The 18442-nt window shown below is 45.7% G+C and overlaps 1 protein-coding gene, 1 long non-coding RNA gene and 1 pseudogene across 2 annotated transcripts in view; 1 reads left to right on the top strand and 2 right to left on the bottom strand.

Moving 5' to 3' along the window:
* Positions 1–7085: 7085 nt before the first annotated feature.
* Positions 7086–8458, bottom strand: LOC106580399 (metaxin-3-like; annotated as a pseudogene).
* A 4224-nt stretch (positions 8459–12682) lies between these two features.
* LOC106580400 (uncharacterized) lies at positions 12683–14306 on the top strand. Its single transcript, XR_001322887.3, has 4 exons — positions 12683–13056; positions 13153–13349; positions 13433–13572; positions 13721–14306. It is a non-coding gene; the product is annotated as an uncharacterized LOC106580400 (long non-coding RNA).
* A 2139-nt stretch (positions 14307–16445) lies between these two features.
* Positions 16446–18442, bottom strand: part of LOC106580398 (serine incorporator 5) — a 42299-nt gene continuing 40302 nt past the window's right edge. The window contains exon 12 of the mRNA XM_014161409.3: positions 16446–16970. Coding sequence (XP_014016884.1) covers positions 16826–16970 — 145 coding nt within the window. The 3' untranslated portion in view covers positions 16446–16825. The remainder of the gene's footprint in view (positions 16971–18442) is intronic.

The following is an 18442-nucleotide window of genomic DNA, read 5'->3' as shown; positions in this document are numbered from 1 at the left end:
GTTCAACCTATTAGCAACGTTGGTGATCATTTTATCAAAATTAAGCAATACTATTGGTCTATCATTTGCAGGCTAAGAATGCCTCTCTGCCTTTTTTAACAGAACGCAAATATTGGCTTCATACAATGATTTCGGCAAAATATTATTTTCTGTTGAATCAGTGATCATCCTGAGTGAGGGGAGGGAGAGCTTCACTGAAGGTTTTATAAAATTCCCAACCCAAACCATCCGGGCTTGCAGCCTTTCCAGGTGGGAAAGCTTTTTATTGCCTCCATTATTTCCGCTGTTGTTAAATTTGAGTTAAATTCTTTTTTTGGCGCTATCATCAAGTTTTGGCAGGCTGATGGAATCAAAGAAGGCTGATACATCAGAACCAGAAGCATCGGATCTGGAAGAATATAACTGAGTAAAATTGTTTGAAGCAGTTGTTTATATTTTAGGGTCTGTCAGCAAAGTGCCCGCCTTAGACCGGATTTTATGGATTGCTCTATTTGCCTGTGCACTCTTTAGTTGTCTGGCCAGCAACCTTTCCGGTTTGTCCCCTAGTTCAAATTGTTTTTGTCTCAGCTTTATTAGTAGGAGGTTACTGACCTGTGAACCAAGAATAGAATTGTATTCATATTTTAATTTCAAAATATTGTTGTAGTCAACCTAAGAGAGTGAAGTTCTGTATGTCTCCTCCAAAGCTGGGAGTTTTTTTTCTATCTCCTCCAACCGCCTACAATTCCCTTTTTTGTTATGGCATACTGAAATAATATGACCTCTCATAACCACTTTAAAGTTTATCATAGTGTAGAATCAGATACCACTCCTGTGTCATTAGTCTTGAGGAACTTATTTAACTTGGCTGCCATGCAGTCAATGAATGCTTGGTCTGTGAGCAAGGAGGGGTTAAAACGCCAACTGTAATTCTGTTTTGGTAAAGAGAGATTGAGGGACAACATAATTGGACTGAGGTCACTTACTAAGATGCTATGGTGTTTCGAATTAAGCACATTGGGTATCCGTTTGGAATCTATTAGGAAGTAGTCGATTCTAGAAAAACACTTGTGAACATGACAGTAGAATGAGTAGTCTGTCTGTGGGATGTTGCAGTCTCCAGATGTCCACTAGATTCCTGGATTTGATTAGATTATTTAGAACCTGAACAGAGGTGATATTTGAACGAGTACGTGTAGACAGTCTGTCAAGATACGGAGCAAGGTAACAATTAAAATCGCCTCCAATTATTAGATTAGTGGTACTAAGATCTGGGAGCAAATCAAAAACATTACGAAAGAAATGTGAATCGTCAATGTTAGGGCCATAGACGTTCAATAGCGTGACAGGGAAATAATGAATGTTCCCTGATATAATGATGTACCTACCGTGTGGGTCTGTAGACATGGAGGAGAGTTTAAAAGGGATGTTTTTACAAAAGAGAATAGCGACACCTCTAGCTTTGGAGGAGAAGGGTGGTTGATAAACTTGAGAAATCCAGTTGGATCTGATGCCGCTGCATCATGGCTTTTATGTGCATTTCTTGCAGGACAATTTTTTATTTTACATTTTTTTATTTCACCTTTATTTAACCAGGTAGGCCAGTTGAGAACAAGTTCTCATTTACAACTGCGACCTGGCCAAGAAAAAGCAAAGCAGTGCGACACAAACAACAACACAGAGTTACACATGGGATAAACAAACGTACAGTCAATAACACAATATAAAAATCTATATACAGTGTGTGCAAATGTAGTAAGATTAGGGAGGTAAGGCAATAAATAGGCCATAGTGGCGAAATAATTATAATTTAGCATTAACACTGGAGTGATAGATGTGCAGAAGATGATGTGCAAAGGAGCCAAAAAATAAATAACAATATGGGGATGAGGTAGTTGGGTGGGCTATTTACAGATGGGCTGTGTACAGGTGCAATGACCGGTAAGCCGCTCTGACAACTGATTCTTTAGCTTCGTGAGGGAGATATAAGTCTCCAGCTTCAGCTTCATTTTTGCAATTCGTTCCAGTCATTGGCAGCAGAGAACTGGAAGGAAAGGCGGCCAAAGGAGGAGTTGGCTTTGGGGATTACCAGTGAAATATACCTGCTGGAGCGTGTTCTACGGGTGGGTGTTGCTATGGTGACCAGTGAGCTGAGATAAGGCGGGGCTTTACCTAGCAAAGACTTATAGATGACCTGGAGCCAGTGGGTTTGGCGCCGAATATGAAGCGAGGGCCAGCCAACGAAAGCATACAGATCGCAGTGGTGGGTAGTATATGGGGCTTTGGTGACAAAACGGATGGTACTGTGATAGACTACAGAGTGTTGGAGGCTATTTTGTTAATGACATCGCAGAAGTCAAGGATCGGTAGGATAGTCAGTTTTACGAGGGTATGTTTGGCAGTATAAGTGAAGGAGGCTTTGTTGCGAAATAGGAAGCAGATTCTAGATTTAATTTGGGATTGGAGATGCTTAATGTGAGTCTGGAAGGAGAGTTTACAGTCTAACCAGACACCTAGGTATTTGTAGTTGTCCACATATTTTAAGTCAGAACCGTCCAGAGTAGTGATGCTAGACGGAGGGGCGGGTGCGGGCAGCGATCGGTTGAAGAGCATGCAATTAGTTTTACTTGCATTTAAGAGCAGTTGGAGGCTACGGAAGGAGTGTTGTATGGCATTGAAGCTCATCTGGAGGTTAGTTAACACAGTGTCTAAAGAAAGGCCAGAAGAATACAGAATGGTGTCGTCTGCGTAGAGGTGGATCAGAGAATCACCAGCAGCAAGAGCGACATCATTGATGTATACAGAGAAGAGAGTCGGCCCGAGAATTGAACCCTGTGGCACCCACATAGAGACTGCCAGAGGTCCGGACAACAGGCCCTCCGATTTGACACACTGAACTCTATCTGAGAAGTAGTTGGTGAACCAGGCGAGGCAGTCATTTGAGAAACTAAGGTTTTTGAGTCTGCCAATGAGAATGCGGTGATTGACAGAGTCGAAAGCCTTGGCCATGTCGATGAAGACGGCTGCACAGTAATGTCTCTTATCGATGGCAGTTATGATATCGTTTAGGACCTTGAGCGTGGCTGAGGTGCACCCATGACCATTCATGGGTGATGGGTGCACCGAGATCGTTTCCTGACATTTATATCCAAAATCATTTCAAATAAAACATCTTAAGCATGTACAAATTAAAATAAAACTTTTCTGGCAGCAGAAAACAAAAACCAAACACAGTAACAGACCCCAGAGAACCCCCCTCCTTCCCCAGAGAAGCCCGCCCTCCCCACTGCTTCCCCAGAGAACCCCGCCCTCCCCACTGCTTCCCCAGAGAAGCCCACCCTCCCCACTGCTTCCCCAGAGAACCCCGCCCTCCCCACTGCTTCCCCAGAGAAGCCCGCCCTCCCCACTGCTTCCCCAGAGAAGCCTGCCCTCCCCACTGCTTCCCCAGAGAACCCCGCCCTCCCCACTGCCTCCCCAGAGAAGCCCGCCCTCGCCACTGCTTCCCCAGAGAAGCCCGCCCTCCCCACTGCTTCCCCAGAGAAGCCCGCCCTCCCCACTGCTTCCCCAGAGAACCCTGCCCTCCCCACTGCTTCCTCAAATGAAGCACTGTTCTCCCCATCACACGTAAATGAGGACACCCTGGCATGATCAGTCTTACCAGCCCTCTCCGCAGTTGTTGGAAAACAAATTAATATACTGCTCAAAAAAATAAAGGGAACACTTAAACAACACATCCTAGATCTGAATGAAAGAAATAATCTTAATAAATACTTTTTTCTTTACATAGTTGAATGTGCTGACAACAAAATCACACAAAAATAATCAATGGAAATCCAATTTATCAACCCATGGAGGTCTGGATTTGGAGTCACACTCAAAATTAAAGTGGAAAACCACACTACAGGCTGATCCAACTTTGATGTAATGTCCTTAAAACAAGTCAAAATGAGCCTCAGTAGTGTGTGTGGCCTCCACGTGCCTGTATGACCTCCCTACAATGCCTGGGCATGCTCCTGATGAGGTGGCGGATGGTCTCCTGAGGGATCTCCTCCCAGACCTGGACTAAAGCATCCGCCAACTCCTGGACAGTCTGTGGTGCAACGTGGCGTTGGTGGATGGAGTGAGACATGATGTCCCAGATGTGCTCAATTGGATTCAGGTCTGGGGAACGGGCGGGCCAGTCCATAGCATCAATGCCTTCCTCTTGCAGGAACTGCTGACACACTCCAGCCACATGAGGTCTAGCATTGTCTTGCATTAGGAGGAACCCAGGGCCAACCGCACCAGCATATGGTCTCACAAGGGGTCTGAGGATCTCATCTCAGTACCTAATGGCAGTCAGGCTACCTCTGGCGAGCACATGGAGGGCTGTGCGGCCCCCCAAAGAAATGCCACCCCACACCATGACTGACCCACCGCCAAACCGGTCATGCTGGAGGATGTTGCAGGCAGCAGAACGTTCTCCACGGCGTCTCCAGACTCTGTCACGTCTGTCACGTGCTCAGTGTGAACCTGCTTTCATCTGTGAAGAGCACAGGGCGCCAGTGGCGAATTTGCCAATCTTGGTGTTCTCTGGCAAATGCCAAACGCCCTGCACGGTGTTGGGCTGTAAGCACAACCCCCACCTGTGGACGTCGGGCCCTCATACCACCCTCATGGAGTCTGTTTCTGACCGTTTGAGCAGACACATGCACATTTGTGGCCTGCTGGAGGTCATTTTGCAGGGCTCTGGCAGTGCTTCTCCTGCTCCTCCTTGCACAAAGACGGAGGTAGCGGTCCTGCTGCTGGGTTGTTGCCCTCCTACGGCCTCCTCCACGTCTCCTGGTGTACTGGCCTGTCTCCTGGTAGCGCCTCCATGCTCTGGACACTACGCTGACAGACACAGCAAACCTTCTTGCCACAGCTCGCATTGATGTGCCATCCTGGATGAGCTGCACTACCTGAGCCACTTGTGTGGGTTGTAGACTCCGTCTCATGCTACCACTAGAGTGAAAGCACTGCCAGCATTCAAAAGTGACCAAAACATCAGCCAGGAAGCATAGGAAGAGAAGTGGTCTGTGGTCCCCACCTGCAGAACCACTCCTTTATTGGGGGTGTCTTGCTAATTGCCTATAATTTCCACCTGTTGTCTATTCCATTTGCACAACAGCATGTGAAATTTATTGTCAATCAGTGTTGCTTCCTAAGTGGACAGTTTGATTTCACAGAAGTGTGATTGACTTGGAGTTACACTGTGTTGTTTAAGTGTTCCCTTTATTTTTTTGAGCAGTGTACATTACCGCTTATGAATAAACATAGAATCCACTGTTTGTGCAGTCAATATCCCAGAAATGTATGGTGAGTGATTTCACCCTTTCAGAGGGTTTGCTGTAGTTTTGATAAGTAGGTTGCAGCCTCTTCGGGTTTGGTGAAGACTTTTGTCATGCCGTTGTGATGATCACGCAGCTTTGCTGGAAAACGCAGGATGTATTTCACCACCTCCTCTCTCATGGTCTGCATCACATCTCGGAATGCATCACCATGGTGTAGTCGGGGAAGATGAGAACCTTTTGGCCTTTGTATTCCATAGATCGCTGTCGTCCAAGTCATAGAATGAGCTCCTTTTCCTGAAAGTGATGTACCCTTGCGATTATGGTGCGCGGCCTGGAACCTGGTGAGGGCTTTGCCTGTAGAGAGTGGTGTGCACGATCAATGATGAGGGGCTTTGGGAAGTTGTCATCGCCCAGCAGCTTGGGAATGAGCTTGGACACGAACTCTGAAGGTTTACCTTGTTCTTCGTCCTCCAAACTCCCCACAAGTTTGATGTTCAGCCTGCGACTTCTGCCTTCTAAGTCGAGAACCTTGGCTCCTCGTTATTTTTTTTAAGTTGGGCAGGTGGTTTCCAGGCCTCCGATCCAGGTGTCATGGTCAGATAGGGGCTCATCGGCTGTGTCCATGCGGCTCTTCAGTTTGGCCTGTGCTGTCTTTAGAGACTCAAACTTTGTTTCGAGCCTGTCAAAACGATCGGTGATAGTTTTTATTACAGCCTCTTTCATTTGTTGACACATTGCCATGGCAGAATCTTGTTGCTGGGTGTCTGAAGAGTTGTCGTCTTCAGTACTCAAAATGGCGCAAGCTGCTGCTTGTTGGGCCTGGGCTTTTGTAGACTTTGCGTTAGCTGTTTGTTTTCATCGCCATATTTCACTTTTTCGCTGTTAGTCAATGCCTGGGTTATATACTAAATAACGTGTATATATTTTTTTTGTTGCAAATTTGGAACTAAAATGGTAACAATTAAAGATACAACAAATAAGCGTATGAACGCTTCTACTCCATTCGCATGCGCACTAGCACCCCCATGGAGCATTCATTCTGATTGGTCAGACAAGCATTGTACAGACCATTAAAATATAATCCAATTGTGGCCTCCTGAGTGGTATAGTGGTCTAAAGCACTGCATCGCAGTGCTAGCTGTGCCACTAGAGATCCTGGTTCGAATCCAGGCTCTGTCACAGCCGGCCACGACCGGGAGATCCATGGCCCAGCGTCATCCAGGTTAGGGGAGGGTTTGGCCGGCAGGGATCTTCTTGTCCCATCGCACAATAGTGACTCCTGTGGCGGTCCGGGCGCAATGCACGCTGACATGGTCGACAGGTGTACAGTGTTTTCCTCTGACACATTGGTGCGGCTGGCTTCCAGGTTAAGCGGGCATTGTGTCAAGAAACAGTGTGGCTTGGCTGGGTTGTGTTTCGGGGGACACACAGCTCTCGACCTTTGCCTCTCCCGAGTCCGTACAGGAGTTGCAGTGATGGGACAAGACTGTAACTACCAATTGGATGCCACAAATTTGGGGAGAAAAAAGGGTAAAAAAAATATATATTTCAGAATAAGGCTGTAACATAACAAAATGTGGAAAAATTCAAGAGGTCTGAATACTTTCCCGAATGCACTGTACATGTACAGGTATTGCTCCTGCTGCAAATGACAACCTGCCAAAAGTAACACATCCTGTGTTTATAAAAGGCTTTGCAGGAACTGAAGTTCACCAGATTTTCACCGCCATGTTCTATTAAAAACACAACAGGCTCTTTGTAACCCAAACTCCTGGACCTGAAGCATTCAACAATATATAAACAGCCCAAGCTGACAATCACACACGGTATAGAATGCTGGTTTCACCGGGATGACTGCTGAAGTGAGCATCGAGTATGTGGTCACAGAAGTGTTGGAGGTTGTCCAGCTGTCTGAAGTGGCTCTGCAGAGGGCTGCTGGGTAGACTTGCCTTGTGGAGGGGAGCTACAGAGCCAAACACAAACTCATCCAGGCTGGACGGCCTGGAACAGAGAGAAAGACACATACATTAATACGCCACACATAATAGAATCATACCCAACCCAGCCCACTACGGTAGTCCAGAACTCACGTGTTCCCAAAGAAGTAGTAGTCCGTCCCCAATCTGTGGGAGAGAAGATTCAGACACTCCTTCGCTTCACTGTAAATCTGACGAGAGGGGGGATGGAGAGAGGAGAATTTACTTAGAATGTAGGGGTGAGATATCATTTGGTATCAAGTAGTCCCCACTGTGTGTCTCCCTGGCCTACCTTTCCCTCCACCTCAGTGATGGTGTGTAGAGGAGACTCTCCTACCTTTCCCTCCACCTCAGTGATGGTGTGTAGAGGAGACTCTCCTACCTTTCCCTCCACCTCAGTGATGGTGTGTAGAGGAGACTCTCCTACCTTTCCCTCCACCTCAGTGATGGTGTGTAGAGGAGACTCTCCTACCTTTCCCTCCACCTCAGTGATGGTGTGTAGAGGGGAATCTCCCTTGGTCAGCAAAATACGGGACAGGGCCATGTTGGCATGGCGACAAGGGACCAGGAAGTTGTGGCGGAAGGGAGAGCGGGAGGCGAACCACGGCCGCGTCAGGTTAGCATAGTTCTCAGCGTCCACCCAGAACGTGTGTAACTACAGGACAACACACACACACACACACACACACACTTAGAAAATAGTACATAATACAGGGCACATAACACTCTTAGTACACAAACAAAAACCATCTGCTGCACTTTCAGAATGTGTCTAAATGCAAAACAACAGACACATCCACAACAAGCTGTGCACACTACAACTACAGACACACTGGTTGTTCTTACCAGAGCTGGTCGTAGTTTCTCCTCCAGCAGAGCAATGTAAGCCATGGTGCCTGCTCCCTGCCTCGTCAACAACTCCTAGTCTGTATTAAACCTCTGGTAGACAACACACAGGCCTTGTTGTTAGCTCTGCATAATTATAGTTCTTCAAAACTTAATTTACTGTGAAGGCAGGAAAGGAGACATTACCTGTTTTCTCAGGAAGTTGAGAATCTGAGCAGGTTCTGTTACTGTGGATCCCTGGCAGACCAACTCTGGAACCGCGCCTGTAGTGTTGGACATAGGGGAAACTGAGTTTGAAGTGTGTCATATTGTGTTACTTCACCGTTCATAAGTGCAGCATGTGGTATATATGTCTATGTACATTAGGCAGTAAAACTGATACTCTTCCATCAGATAGTCATCCAGTCATCCAGCCCTAAAGTACTCTATCCCTTACTAGCTAGTATTTACCTTTTTTACCAGGTTAAATTACATAATAATGATCATGTAATTACTAGTGTTAGTACAACAAAATTCTGTTTCTTTTGTCCATGTCCTCCACGTCCAGTCTATGGGTGTAAATCTAGGTTTGGCTCCAGAGAAATTTGCATAAGCTTGAGAGAGAGCAGAGAAGTTAGCTTTTCAGAGGAAATACAAGACATGAGACTATTGAAAACTTTACTGAACAACACTACCATAAAGCCTACATAAAAACAACCATGAGTGGAACACATGACGAAAGTGTCCCTTGCTCATAATTGGTAAAGATTGTCAGATAAAACAATGGAAAATGTAGCCAGCCATGCAACAGAACACTGGCGACACAAAGAACATATCATCATTTAGTTTTTCCTGAATGCATTTACCAGCACTATGAGGGACTCTGTGTGGACTGAAGGCAAACCCCAATCACCTCCCCAGCATCTCAGCTCCATGGAAGCCGCCAAGTTTGTTTGCTGTGATTTGGGGTGTAATCATTGCTCCAAACAGTTGCAAAAATTCTGTTTTGCAACGTAAATTAGCATTTCTATTGGACAGATTCAGGTAGGTCATTCCCTGTTTGCTGAACCTGTCCAATAGAAACAATAGGAACGTTTAGCAAATGTTTAACCAGGCGGTGAATCGCATCTCTGCATGTCTGTCAGACATATCAGTGTGGATGACGGATCACCACCTCAAGCTGAACCTCGGCAAGACGGAGCTGCTCTTCCTCCCGGGGAAGGACTGCCCGTTCCATGATCTCGCCATCACGGTTGACAACTCCCTTGTGTCCTCCTCCCAGAGTGCTAAGAACCTTGGCGTGATCCTGGACAACACCCTGTCGTTCTCCACTAACATCAAGGCGGTGACCCGATCCTGTAGGTTCATGCTCTACAACATTCGCAGACTACGACCCTGCCTCACACAGGAAGCGGCGCAGGTCCTAATCCAGGGACTTGTCATCTCCCGTCTAGATTACTGCAACTCGCTGTTGGCTGGGCTCCCTGCCTGTGCCATTAAACCCCTACAACTCATCCAGAACGCCGCAGCCCGTCTGGTGTTCAACCTTCCCAAGTTCTCTCACGTCACCCCGCTCCTCCGCTCTCTCCACTGGCTTCCAGTTGAAGCTCGCATCCGCTACAAGACCATGGTGCTTGCCTACGGAGCTGTGAGGGGAACGGCACCTCCATACCTTCAGGCTCTGATCAGGCCCTACACCCAAACAAGGGCACTGCGTTCATCCACCTCTGGCCTGCTCGCCTCCCTACCTCTGAGGAAGCACAGTTCCCGCTCAGCCCAGTCAAAACTGTTCGCTGCTCTGGCACCCCAATGGTGGAACAAGCTCCCTCACGACGCCAGGACAGCGGAGTCAATCACAACCTTCCGGAGACACCTGAAACCCCACCTCTTTAAGGAATACCTAGGATAGGATAAAGTAATCCTTCTAACCCCCCCCCTTAAAAGATTTAGATGCACTATTGTAAAGTGGTTGTTCCACTGGATATCATAAGGTGAATGCACCAATTTGTAAGTCGCTCTGGATAAGAGCGTCTGCTAAATGACTTAAATGTAAATGTAATGTAATGTTTAGGGTAATGATTACACCCCTGGAAGTGAGTGACATCATCGGGAATCTGACATATAATCGGTAATTGTGGCCCCCAGGTGGGGTCTCAAAAGGTATGTTGATTCAACCAGTGTGTGCCCAGTGGGTAGAGAGTTGTACCACAGCTAGTGATTTATTTTAAGTGACTGTAGAAGTACTTGTTCTCACTAAGATGTATTTATCCATGACGTTAAGATCTATTTTCCCAAACCACAGTCTGAGGTCAGTCTAGCTGTCTGGTTTAAAACCGCATGTCTCCTGTCTCTGGCCCTTACAGACTTTATCATTGCTTCAACAGAGCAGAGCCATATCTAGAATCCATTCACATCCTCTCAGTCTGTTTCAGTCTGTCTTCCATCCAGGTCTTCTACCTGTTAGTTCATCTTTACAGGGATAACAGGAGCTGGGGTAGGGTTCAGCCTCGTCAAGTTCAAAACACTAGTAAAAACCTTGCTTTAAAATGAGTTCCCATTTCTCACCATAAATAACCCATTTGGAATCCTAACTGTTGTTTTATAAAAAGCTCTGATTCTGAATGATGTGCTCTTCAGCTACTAGATAACCCTTTAAAAAAACGGTGTTCCATTGGCAGATATAGTGAAAGTGTGTCCCAGTTGAGTGTGTATGTGTATGTGTGGTGTGTGTGTGTGTGTGTGTGTGTGTGTGTGTGCGCATATCCAGTTTCAGTTTGATGTTTTCTGTCTGTGCACTGGGGCAGGCCTCCAACATCTTGATCGTTTGGTTATGTCTTCCACTCTAACCCTGGATCGCTAAGTGCTTGGTCATGTCTGTCTCCTCTGAAAACATTTTTCTATTCCATTATAATCCCTGCCAGCAGCTGAGAGCCAGTGGAAACTATTCACCTCTGCCTTAAACAAACCCTACCATCTGGGGCCCGAAGAAACAAACAATTTTACCTGTGTATGTGTTTTTGTGGTCAGGCGTGAAGAACATTCTGCATAACTGCCAGCGTGTGCCCAACCCAGACCAGAGGGACTGAGACAACGACGGGGTGGGAGACCCCTGTGACTTCTGTCCTGACATGATCAACCCCAACCAGGTAACCGTAAAACAACCACAACACAACTATAGCACATCACAACCACAACAAAACCCCTATAGAATCATAACTCCATTTCAACCGAAACACAACCACAACAAAACCACTACAGAACCAACAACTTCAACCATAACCATAGCACCACCCTAACCCCAAACTCAGCCTGAAACTCTACTCAGACTGAAATTCTAATGTAGCCAGCAGCAGGGTAGCATGCCTCATGAGGATATTGAATAATATCCCTCTTATTTCTTCTCCCACAGTCAGATGTTGATGAGGTTCTTGTAGGAGACACGTGCGACACCAACCAGACAGATGAGGACAGTCAGTCACTCCACTAGTTTCATTCCCTACTGTGGGTGGGCTCTCTCAAATAGTTCCTCACTCTGTGGGTGGGCTCTCTCAAGTAGTTCCTCACTCTGTGGGTGGGCTCTCTCAAGTAGTTCCTCACTCTGTGGGTGGGCTCTCTCAAGTAGTTCCTCACTGTGGGTGGGCTCTCTCAAGTAGTTCCTCACTCTGTGGGTGGGCTCTCTCAAGTAGTTCCTCACTCTGTGGGTGGGCTCTCTCAAGTAGTTCCTCACTCTGTGGGTGGGCTCTCTCAAGTAGTTCCTCACACTGTGGGTGGGCTCTCTCAAGTAGTTCCTCACTCTGTGGGTGGGCTCTCTCAAGTAGTTCCTCACTCTGTGGGTGGGCTCTCTCAAGTAGTTCCTCACTGTGGGTGGGCTCTCTCAAGTAGTTCCTCACTCTGTGGGTGGGCTCTCTCAAGTAGTTCCTCACTCTGTGGGTGGGCTCTCTCAAGTAGTTCCTCACTCTGTGGGTGGGCTCTCTCAAGTAGTTCCTCACTCTGTGGGTGTGACATACCTAGAACCCACTGGCTAATCTCAGTGTGACCCTGTCTGCCTGCCTGCCCTGCCCTGCCTGTCTGTCTGTCTGTCTGTTCCAGATGTCGACATGGGTGACGCATGTGCAGGAGACTTGGACCAGGATAAGGTGTTTAGACAACTCTCCTGAGGATACTCCACTACTACCGTCTCAGGATCGACAACTGTCCAGAGAATGCTGAGGTCACCCTGACCAACTTCAGAGCCTATCAGACAGCAGTACTGGACCCTGAGGGCGACTCCCAGATTGACCCCAACTGGGTGGTCCTCAACCAGGTGACCTCATCATCTTTTACATTCTGACATTTCAGTCATCTAGCAGACACCGAGGAACACTGACAGTGCTAGAGTCAGAGAGTATGCAACAATACAAGTAAACGAGTTTGATCCTTGATTGAGTTCTTTGATTCAGTTTGACCAATGATGTATAGGTAATGGAGTATTCTGTACAATGTCATCTGCAGTATCATAACTCTCTCTCTCTCACTTTCTCCCCAGGGTATGGAGATAGTTCAGACTATGAACTCTGACCCTGGCCTTGCTGTAGGTAAGACAACTCTCATTCTCCATTTGACAGGCCACCCTCTCTGCGCCACTTACGTTGTGTGTGTGTGTGTGGAGGCCCCACATCGTTCAGTGTGTATATGTAATAAGCCTGTGTGTGTGTGTACAGTAGGCTACACAGCTTTCAGTGGGGTGGACTTTGAGGGGACTTTCCATGTGAACACGGTGACTAATGATTACTACACAGCTTTCAGTGGGGTGGACTTTGAGGGGACTTTCCACGTGAACACGGTGACTGATGATTACTACACAGGTTTGATCTTCGGCTACCAGGACTCCTCCTCTTTCTACGTGGTCATGTGGAAACAGACTGAACAGACCTACTGGCAGGCTGTACCCCTCAGAGCTGTGGCTGAGCCTGGCAAGGCTCAAGGTGTGTGTGTGTGTGTGTGTGTGTTCCATGTTTTTACAAAAGTCATCTATCACAGAATGCTTAAAACAAACCCAACCCTGCTCTATCCTTTTTCAGGACTTCCTTTCGCACCTTCTCCTTTTTCTCTCCCTCTCCCTCCTCCAGGCAGTGAAGTCTAAGACGGTTCCAGGGGAGTATCTCAGGAACTCCCTGTGGCATACAGGAGACACCAACGACCAGGTACACCTGCTGTGGAAGGACAAGGTATCCTACCGCTGGTACCTACAGCACAGACCACAGGTTGGATACACCAGGTGAGACACACACAACCACCCACCCAACAAACAACCACGCGCACACACACACACATTCTGAACCCTGTGTGTGTTGTGTTCAGGTCGCGTTTCTAAGAGGGTCCTAACCTGGTAGCATACTCCAGTGTGAAGATAGACACCAGTTTGGGAGGAGGGAGATTGGGCGTCTTCTTTTTCTCCCAAGAAAACATAATCTGGTTCAACCTCAAGTACCGCTGCAATAGTGAGTGACAGTTTACTCAGCCAACCAGCAGACAGATACAGAGAATAGCCCTGGTCACAGCACGCCGATAGGACATAAGCTGTCCAAGATTGTCACTGCTACAGTGTGTTTAAGTCAACACCTCTCTGTTGTGTTTGTCCCTCTACAGACACCATACCTGAAGACTACCAGGAGAACAGTGCACAGAACACTGAATAAACCCACCCGGGACGGGAGAGAGGGAGGGGAGGAGAAAGATGGGGAGAGGGGTGGTTGAGAGGAAAAAAAGGGGAGAATGGGACAGAGAAGAGTGGAGAGAAAGAGATGGAGAGAGGAAAAGGGAAAAAGAGGAGATGAGATGAGAGAAGAGACTAAGCAGCATAGTGCATTTCAGTGGGCATTATTAGAGGAGTGAAGGGGAGGATTAACACAAGCAAATATAAAAGCATTATTATTACTGCTAGACTTGTGCCTGGGATGAGGACTGAGGTCTACTCATCAGGGCAACAGACTTCCGGACATTACTTGTTATTGCTGTGTTGACGTGCTCTGCAGTCTGTACATACTGTACTATTATAATAGGTTCAACTAGAAGATTGATGATTGTAGTGTTGTTGTAAACCTGTATGTGTGTTATCTGGGGAAAGGGTTGGTGTATCTAGGGGTTAAAACTTTAGTTAGTGTCTCCTCTACTATGGAGGTAACAGATAGAGACAAGGGGAATAGATTGTTGTTTTGACTGGCCGTACATTAAAAGACACCTGGACATTGGTTGTCCAGGTGTCTTTTAATGTAAGGCCAGTCAAATCAACAATCTATTCCCCTTGTCTTTTAGTTAATCTATTAATAAACATTCTGAGCATTTGTTAAAATACCGTCTCTGGGTCTTTTGTTTGGTGTGTAACTGAATAGATTGCTAGTTGTTAAGTAGATTGCAGTGTGATTTCTTCCCCAAGGCACCGTATTTCAAGCTGAGGCTATAAGTGATCAGCTTTACACAAACACACAGACACAACGAAATCACAGGCTGTTCATGTTTTATTTGTTGTTTAGGACAAACTCTAACTGTGTACAGAGAATTAGGGCTCTATTCAGCCTGTATCGCTGAAGAGTTGCAGATTGGGTGATAGGAATGTAAAGGTCATTTCCGATGGAGCCGACAAGACATCTGCAGTGTTTACCGTGAATGCAGTCTCCGCTAACGGGGGAACATTGCCTTTAAATGTCAATCACGCTGTAATGCTGAACGTCTGCCATATGGATTGAATAGAGCCCTTAGTGTGAGCAGAGTGTGTTTGGAGACACATGCACGCACACACATACACACAAAATGTTCTGCACAGACCAAAACTCACTAACGCAAGTGCTCCTGTTCAAATAAATGAAACAAACACACTCACATTCCACTCACACTCCTGTGTACACACCTAGTGGTCCTCTTAACAATGGAGAACAGAAAGGGACATCAACATATCAGGTATGGCAGCATAGAGCCTAATCAGACTATTTTGATCCTAACGGTTTAACATGAGCTTGAGCTGATGGTGTAGAGCTGAGCTGAAGAACACCATGTCACCTCTATCTGGCTCTGTGGACAAACAACAACTTGTCTGAAATGACACGTGGACACAATCTGCTAATATCAAACATGTACAGGAACTGATTAGGAAACACCTTTTACACCAGGCGTTCCAGTCAATTCAAGTGAAATTATATTTCTGAAATCGATTTTTTAAACTGAAAATCTATGGCAACTTTTTATTGTTGAATTGAAATTCCGATTCACTCCATGACAATACTGAATGGATAATGGATGGATCCCAACCCTATTGTGCACATCCGACCTTTCCAGATGGGTTTAACCCCCTCAGGACAATGGCTGAGGTGAAGAAACTAAAGTCACAGTGGGTACTTTATTATGGCATAAATATGCATGAACAAACTCATCAAACTGCTGCCTCATAGGGTTATGTGATTATTCTATTCAGTAATCTTAAATTGAAGGAGAAAGACTCAATCTTAAATAGAAAAATGTTCCAGTTGTTTTTCTTCAACAGATATCATTATATTAAACCAAAGTGTACATATATATATATATTAGTATCAAAAGGGTTATATACTGTAGGGTTGTAAGTATGACAACAGAATCATTTGGATTTCTGGAGAAAGGTTTTTTGCTCCCTGTCAGTCAAGTCTTGATCTGGGTTTGTTCAGTCAGTAACATCAACAACCAGTGTTAAGTAACCTACACTACACACTAAGGTCCCGGTCCATTTTGAACCCTATCCCCTTCTGTTTTCACAGTCCTGAAAAAGTCTCTGAAAGTGACCCTTCATCAGAGAGCACACCAAGGATCAGAGATTTGTGGCAGTTCTAGAGGTTACTCTTGTGAAGAACTTTAGTGTGTCAATTCTTTGTTTCTGAGATCTACCTTTGGCAAATGTTTGAAATCAAACTGTTGATCTTCCCTCCATGATTGCTGCTCCGCCTCCCTCCCTTCATTAGTAGTGACTCTGGTCCCAGGGCAGTCCTCTACCAGCCAGGTAGCACTCTGCTAGTCACACAGGCTTATTTGGAAAACACAACACTACAAAAAAGTGTTGTGTACAAATGTTGTCTCAAAAGGAGTGCGGACACAATCCATCATATCTACTCCTAATTAAAATGATTCACATGACCATGTGAAGACAGGCAAATCAAATCAAAACATTTTGATTCATTGCATAGAAAACGTCTTCTACAAAAGGGCGCAATAACAAGCAAGCAAGACACTTCCAGCTTATATGTGAGCCTGAGAAATGGAACTTCTCTTTATGGGAATAACATAAAAATATGGAGGTCTGGGTCCATCATAGGAAAACAGAGATGCTTCGCACACATAAAAATCACAAATGTAAGCAAACATGTAAAAGGGTTTAATTGACAGTGGTGCTCAAGGGTGCTGGGCATCCCATAACAGAATCAGGGCACCACTATGATCATGTGGTCCCACATAAATTACTGTATGTACATTGGTCCAGCCCATTGTTTTAGGCACCCTGAAGAGTCCGTTTATGATTTTAACCCTGCATGTAACAGAAAACTCCATGTATCAAAGGTAGTAAAAAAATAAAAAGAGAGCAACTGCCTTCAAGGAAACAATAGCTTAACCATGTAAAGTAGGAAAATGTATGTGAAAAAAGGAAATAAAAAAACACTAAAAACAACAAAAACCCCGTGTAGAAAGCTGAAGGTAGTGTTGGGCTGTGTTTCAGTGAGTGTGTGTGTGTGTGTGTTAGGCCTCGAAGCGTTTGGGGCAGACCATGGGCGCGACCAGGGTCCAGATGTAGAGGATGAGACAGACCCAGCACGATGCCATCTTGATCCAGAACACGGACCAGCTGCCATCCAGCAGCTTATCTATCTTATGGTTGTCATAGCTACAGGAAAACAAACATCACACTCTCAGTGTTATGCTGAAATTAAATGAATTAAATAACTACAGAGACACAAGCTAGTTCAAGTTTCCCCAGTAACTTTGCTACTTACTGGAACCTGGTTAAAGTTTCCCCAGTAACTCTCCTACTAACTGGAACCTAGTGTAACGTTTCCCCAGTAACTCTCCTACTAACTGGAACCTGGTTAAAGTTTCCCCAGTAACTCTCCTACTAACTGGAACCTAGTGTAACGTTTCCCCAGTAACTCTCCTACTAACTGGAACCTAGTGTAAAGTTTCCCCAGTAACTCTCCTACTAACTGGAACCTAGTGTAACGTTTCCCCAGTAACTCTCCTACTAACTGGAACCTGGTTAAAGTTTCCCCAGTAACTCTCCTACTAACTGGAACCTAGTGTAACGTTTCCCCAGTAACTCTCCTACTAACTGGAACCTAGTGTAAAGTTTCCCCAGTAACTCTCCTACTAACTGGAACCTAGTGTAAAGTTTCCCCAGTAACTCTTCTACTTACTGGAACCTAGTGTAAAGTTTCCCCAGTAACTCTCCTACTTACTGGAACCTAGTGTAAAGTTTCCCCAGTAACTCTTCTACTTACTGGAACCTAGTGTAAAGTTTCCCCAGTAACTCTCCTACTAACTGGAACCTAGTGTAAAGTTTCCCCAGTAACTCTCCTACTTACTGTAACCTAGTGTAAAGTTTCCCCAGTAACTCTTCTACTTACTGGAACCTAGTGTAAAGTTTCCCCAGTAACTCTCCTACTAACTGGAACCTAGTGTAACGTTTCCCCAGTAACTCTCCTACTAACTGGAACCTGGTTAAAGTTTCCCCAGTAACTCTCCTACTAACTGGAACCTAGTGTAACGTTTCCCCAGTAACTCTCCTACTAACTGGAACCTAGTGTAAAGTTTCCCCAGTAACTCTCCTACTAACTGGAACCTAGTGTAACGTTTCCCCAGTAACTCTCCTACTAACTGGAACCTAGTGTAAAGTTTCCCCAGTAACTCTCCTACTTACTGGAACCTAGTGTAAAGTTTCCCCAGTAACTCTTCTACTTACTGGAACCTAGTGTAAAGTTTTCCCAGTAACTCTCCTACTTACTGGAACCTAGTGTAAAGTTTCCCCAGTAACTCTTCTACTTACTGGAACCTAGTGTAAAGTTTCCCCAGTAACTCTCCTACTAACTGGAACCTAGTGTAAAGTTTCCCCAGTAACTCTCCTACTTACTGGAACCTAGTGTAAAGTTTCCCCAGTAACTCTTCTACTTACTGGAACCTAGTGTAAAGTTTCCCCAGTAACTCTCCTACTAACTGGAACCTAGTGTAAAGTTTCCCCAGTAACTCTCCTACTAACTGGAACCTGGTTAAAGTTTCCCCAGTAACTCTTCTACTTACTGGAACCTAGTGTAAAGTTTCCCCGGTAACTCTTCTACTTACTGGAACATAGTCTAAAGTTTCCCC

This window comes from Salmo salar, chromosome 20 (assembly GCF_965601325.2).
Source record: "Salmo salar chromosome 20, fSalSal1, whole genome shotgun sequence".
NCBI lineage: Eukaryota > Metazoa > Chordata > Actinopteri > Salmoniformes > Salmonidae > Salmo > Salmo salar.
The sequence above is the reverse complement of the archived record's forward strand: the minus strand, read 5'-3'. Positions and strand labels throughout refer to the sequence as shown.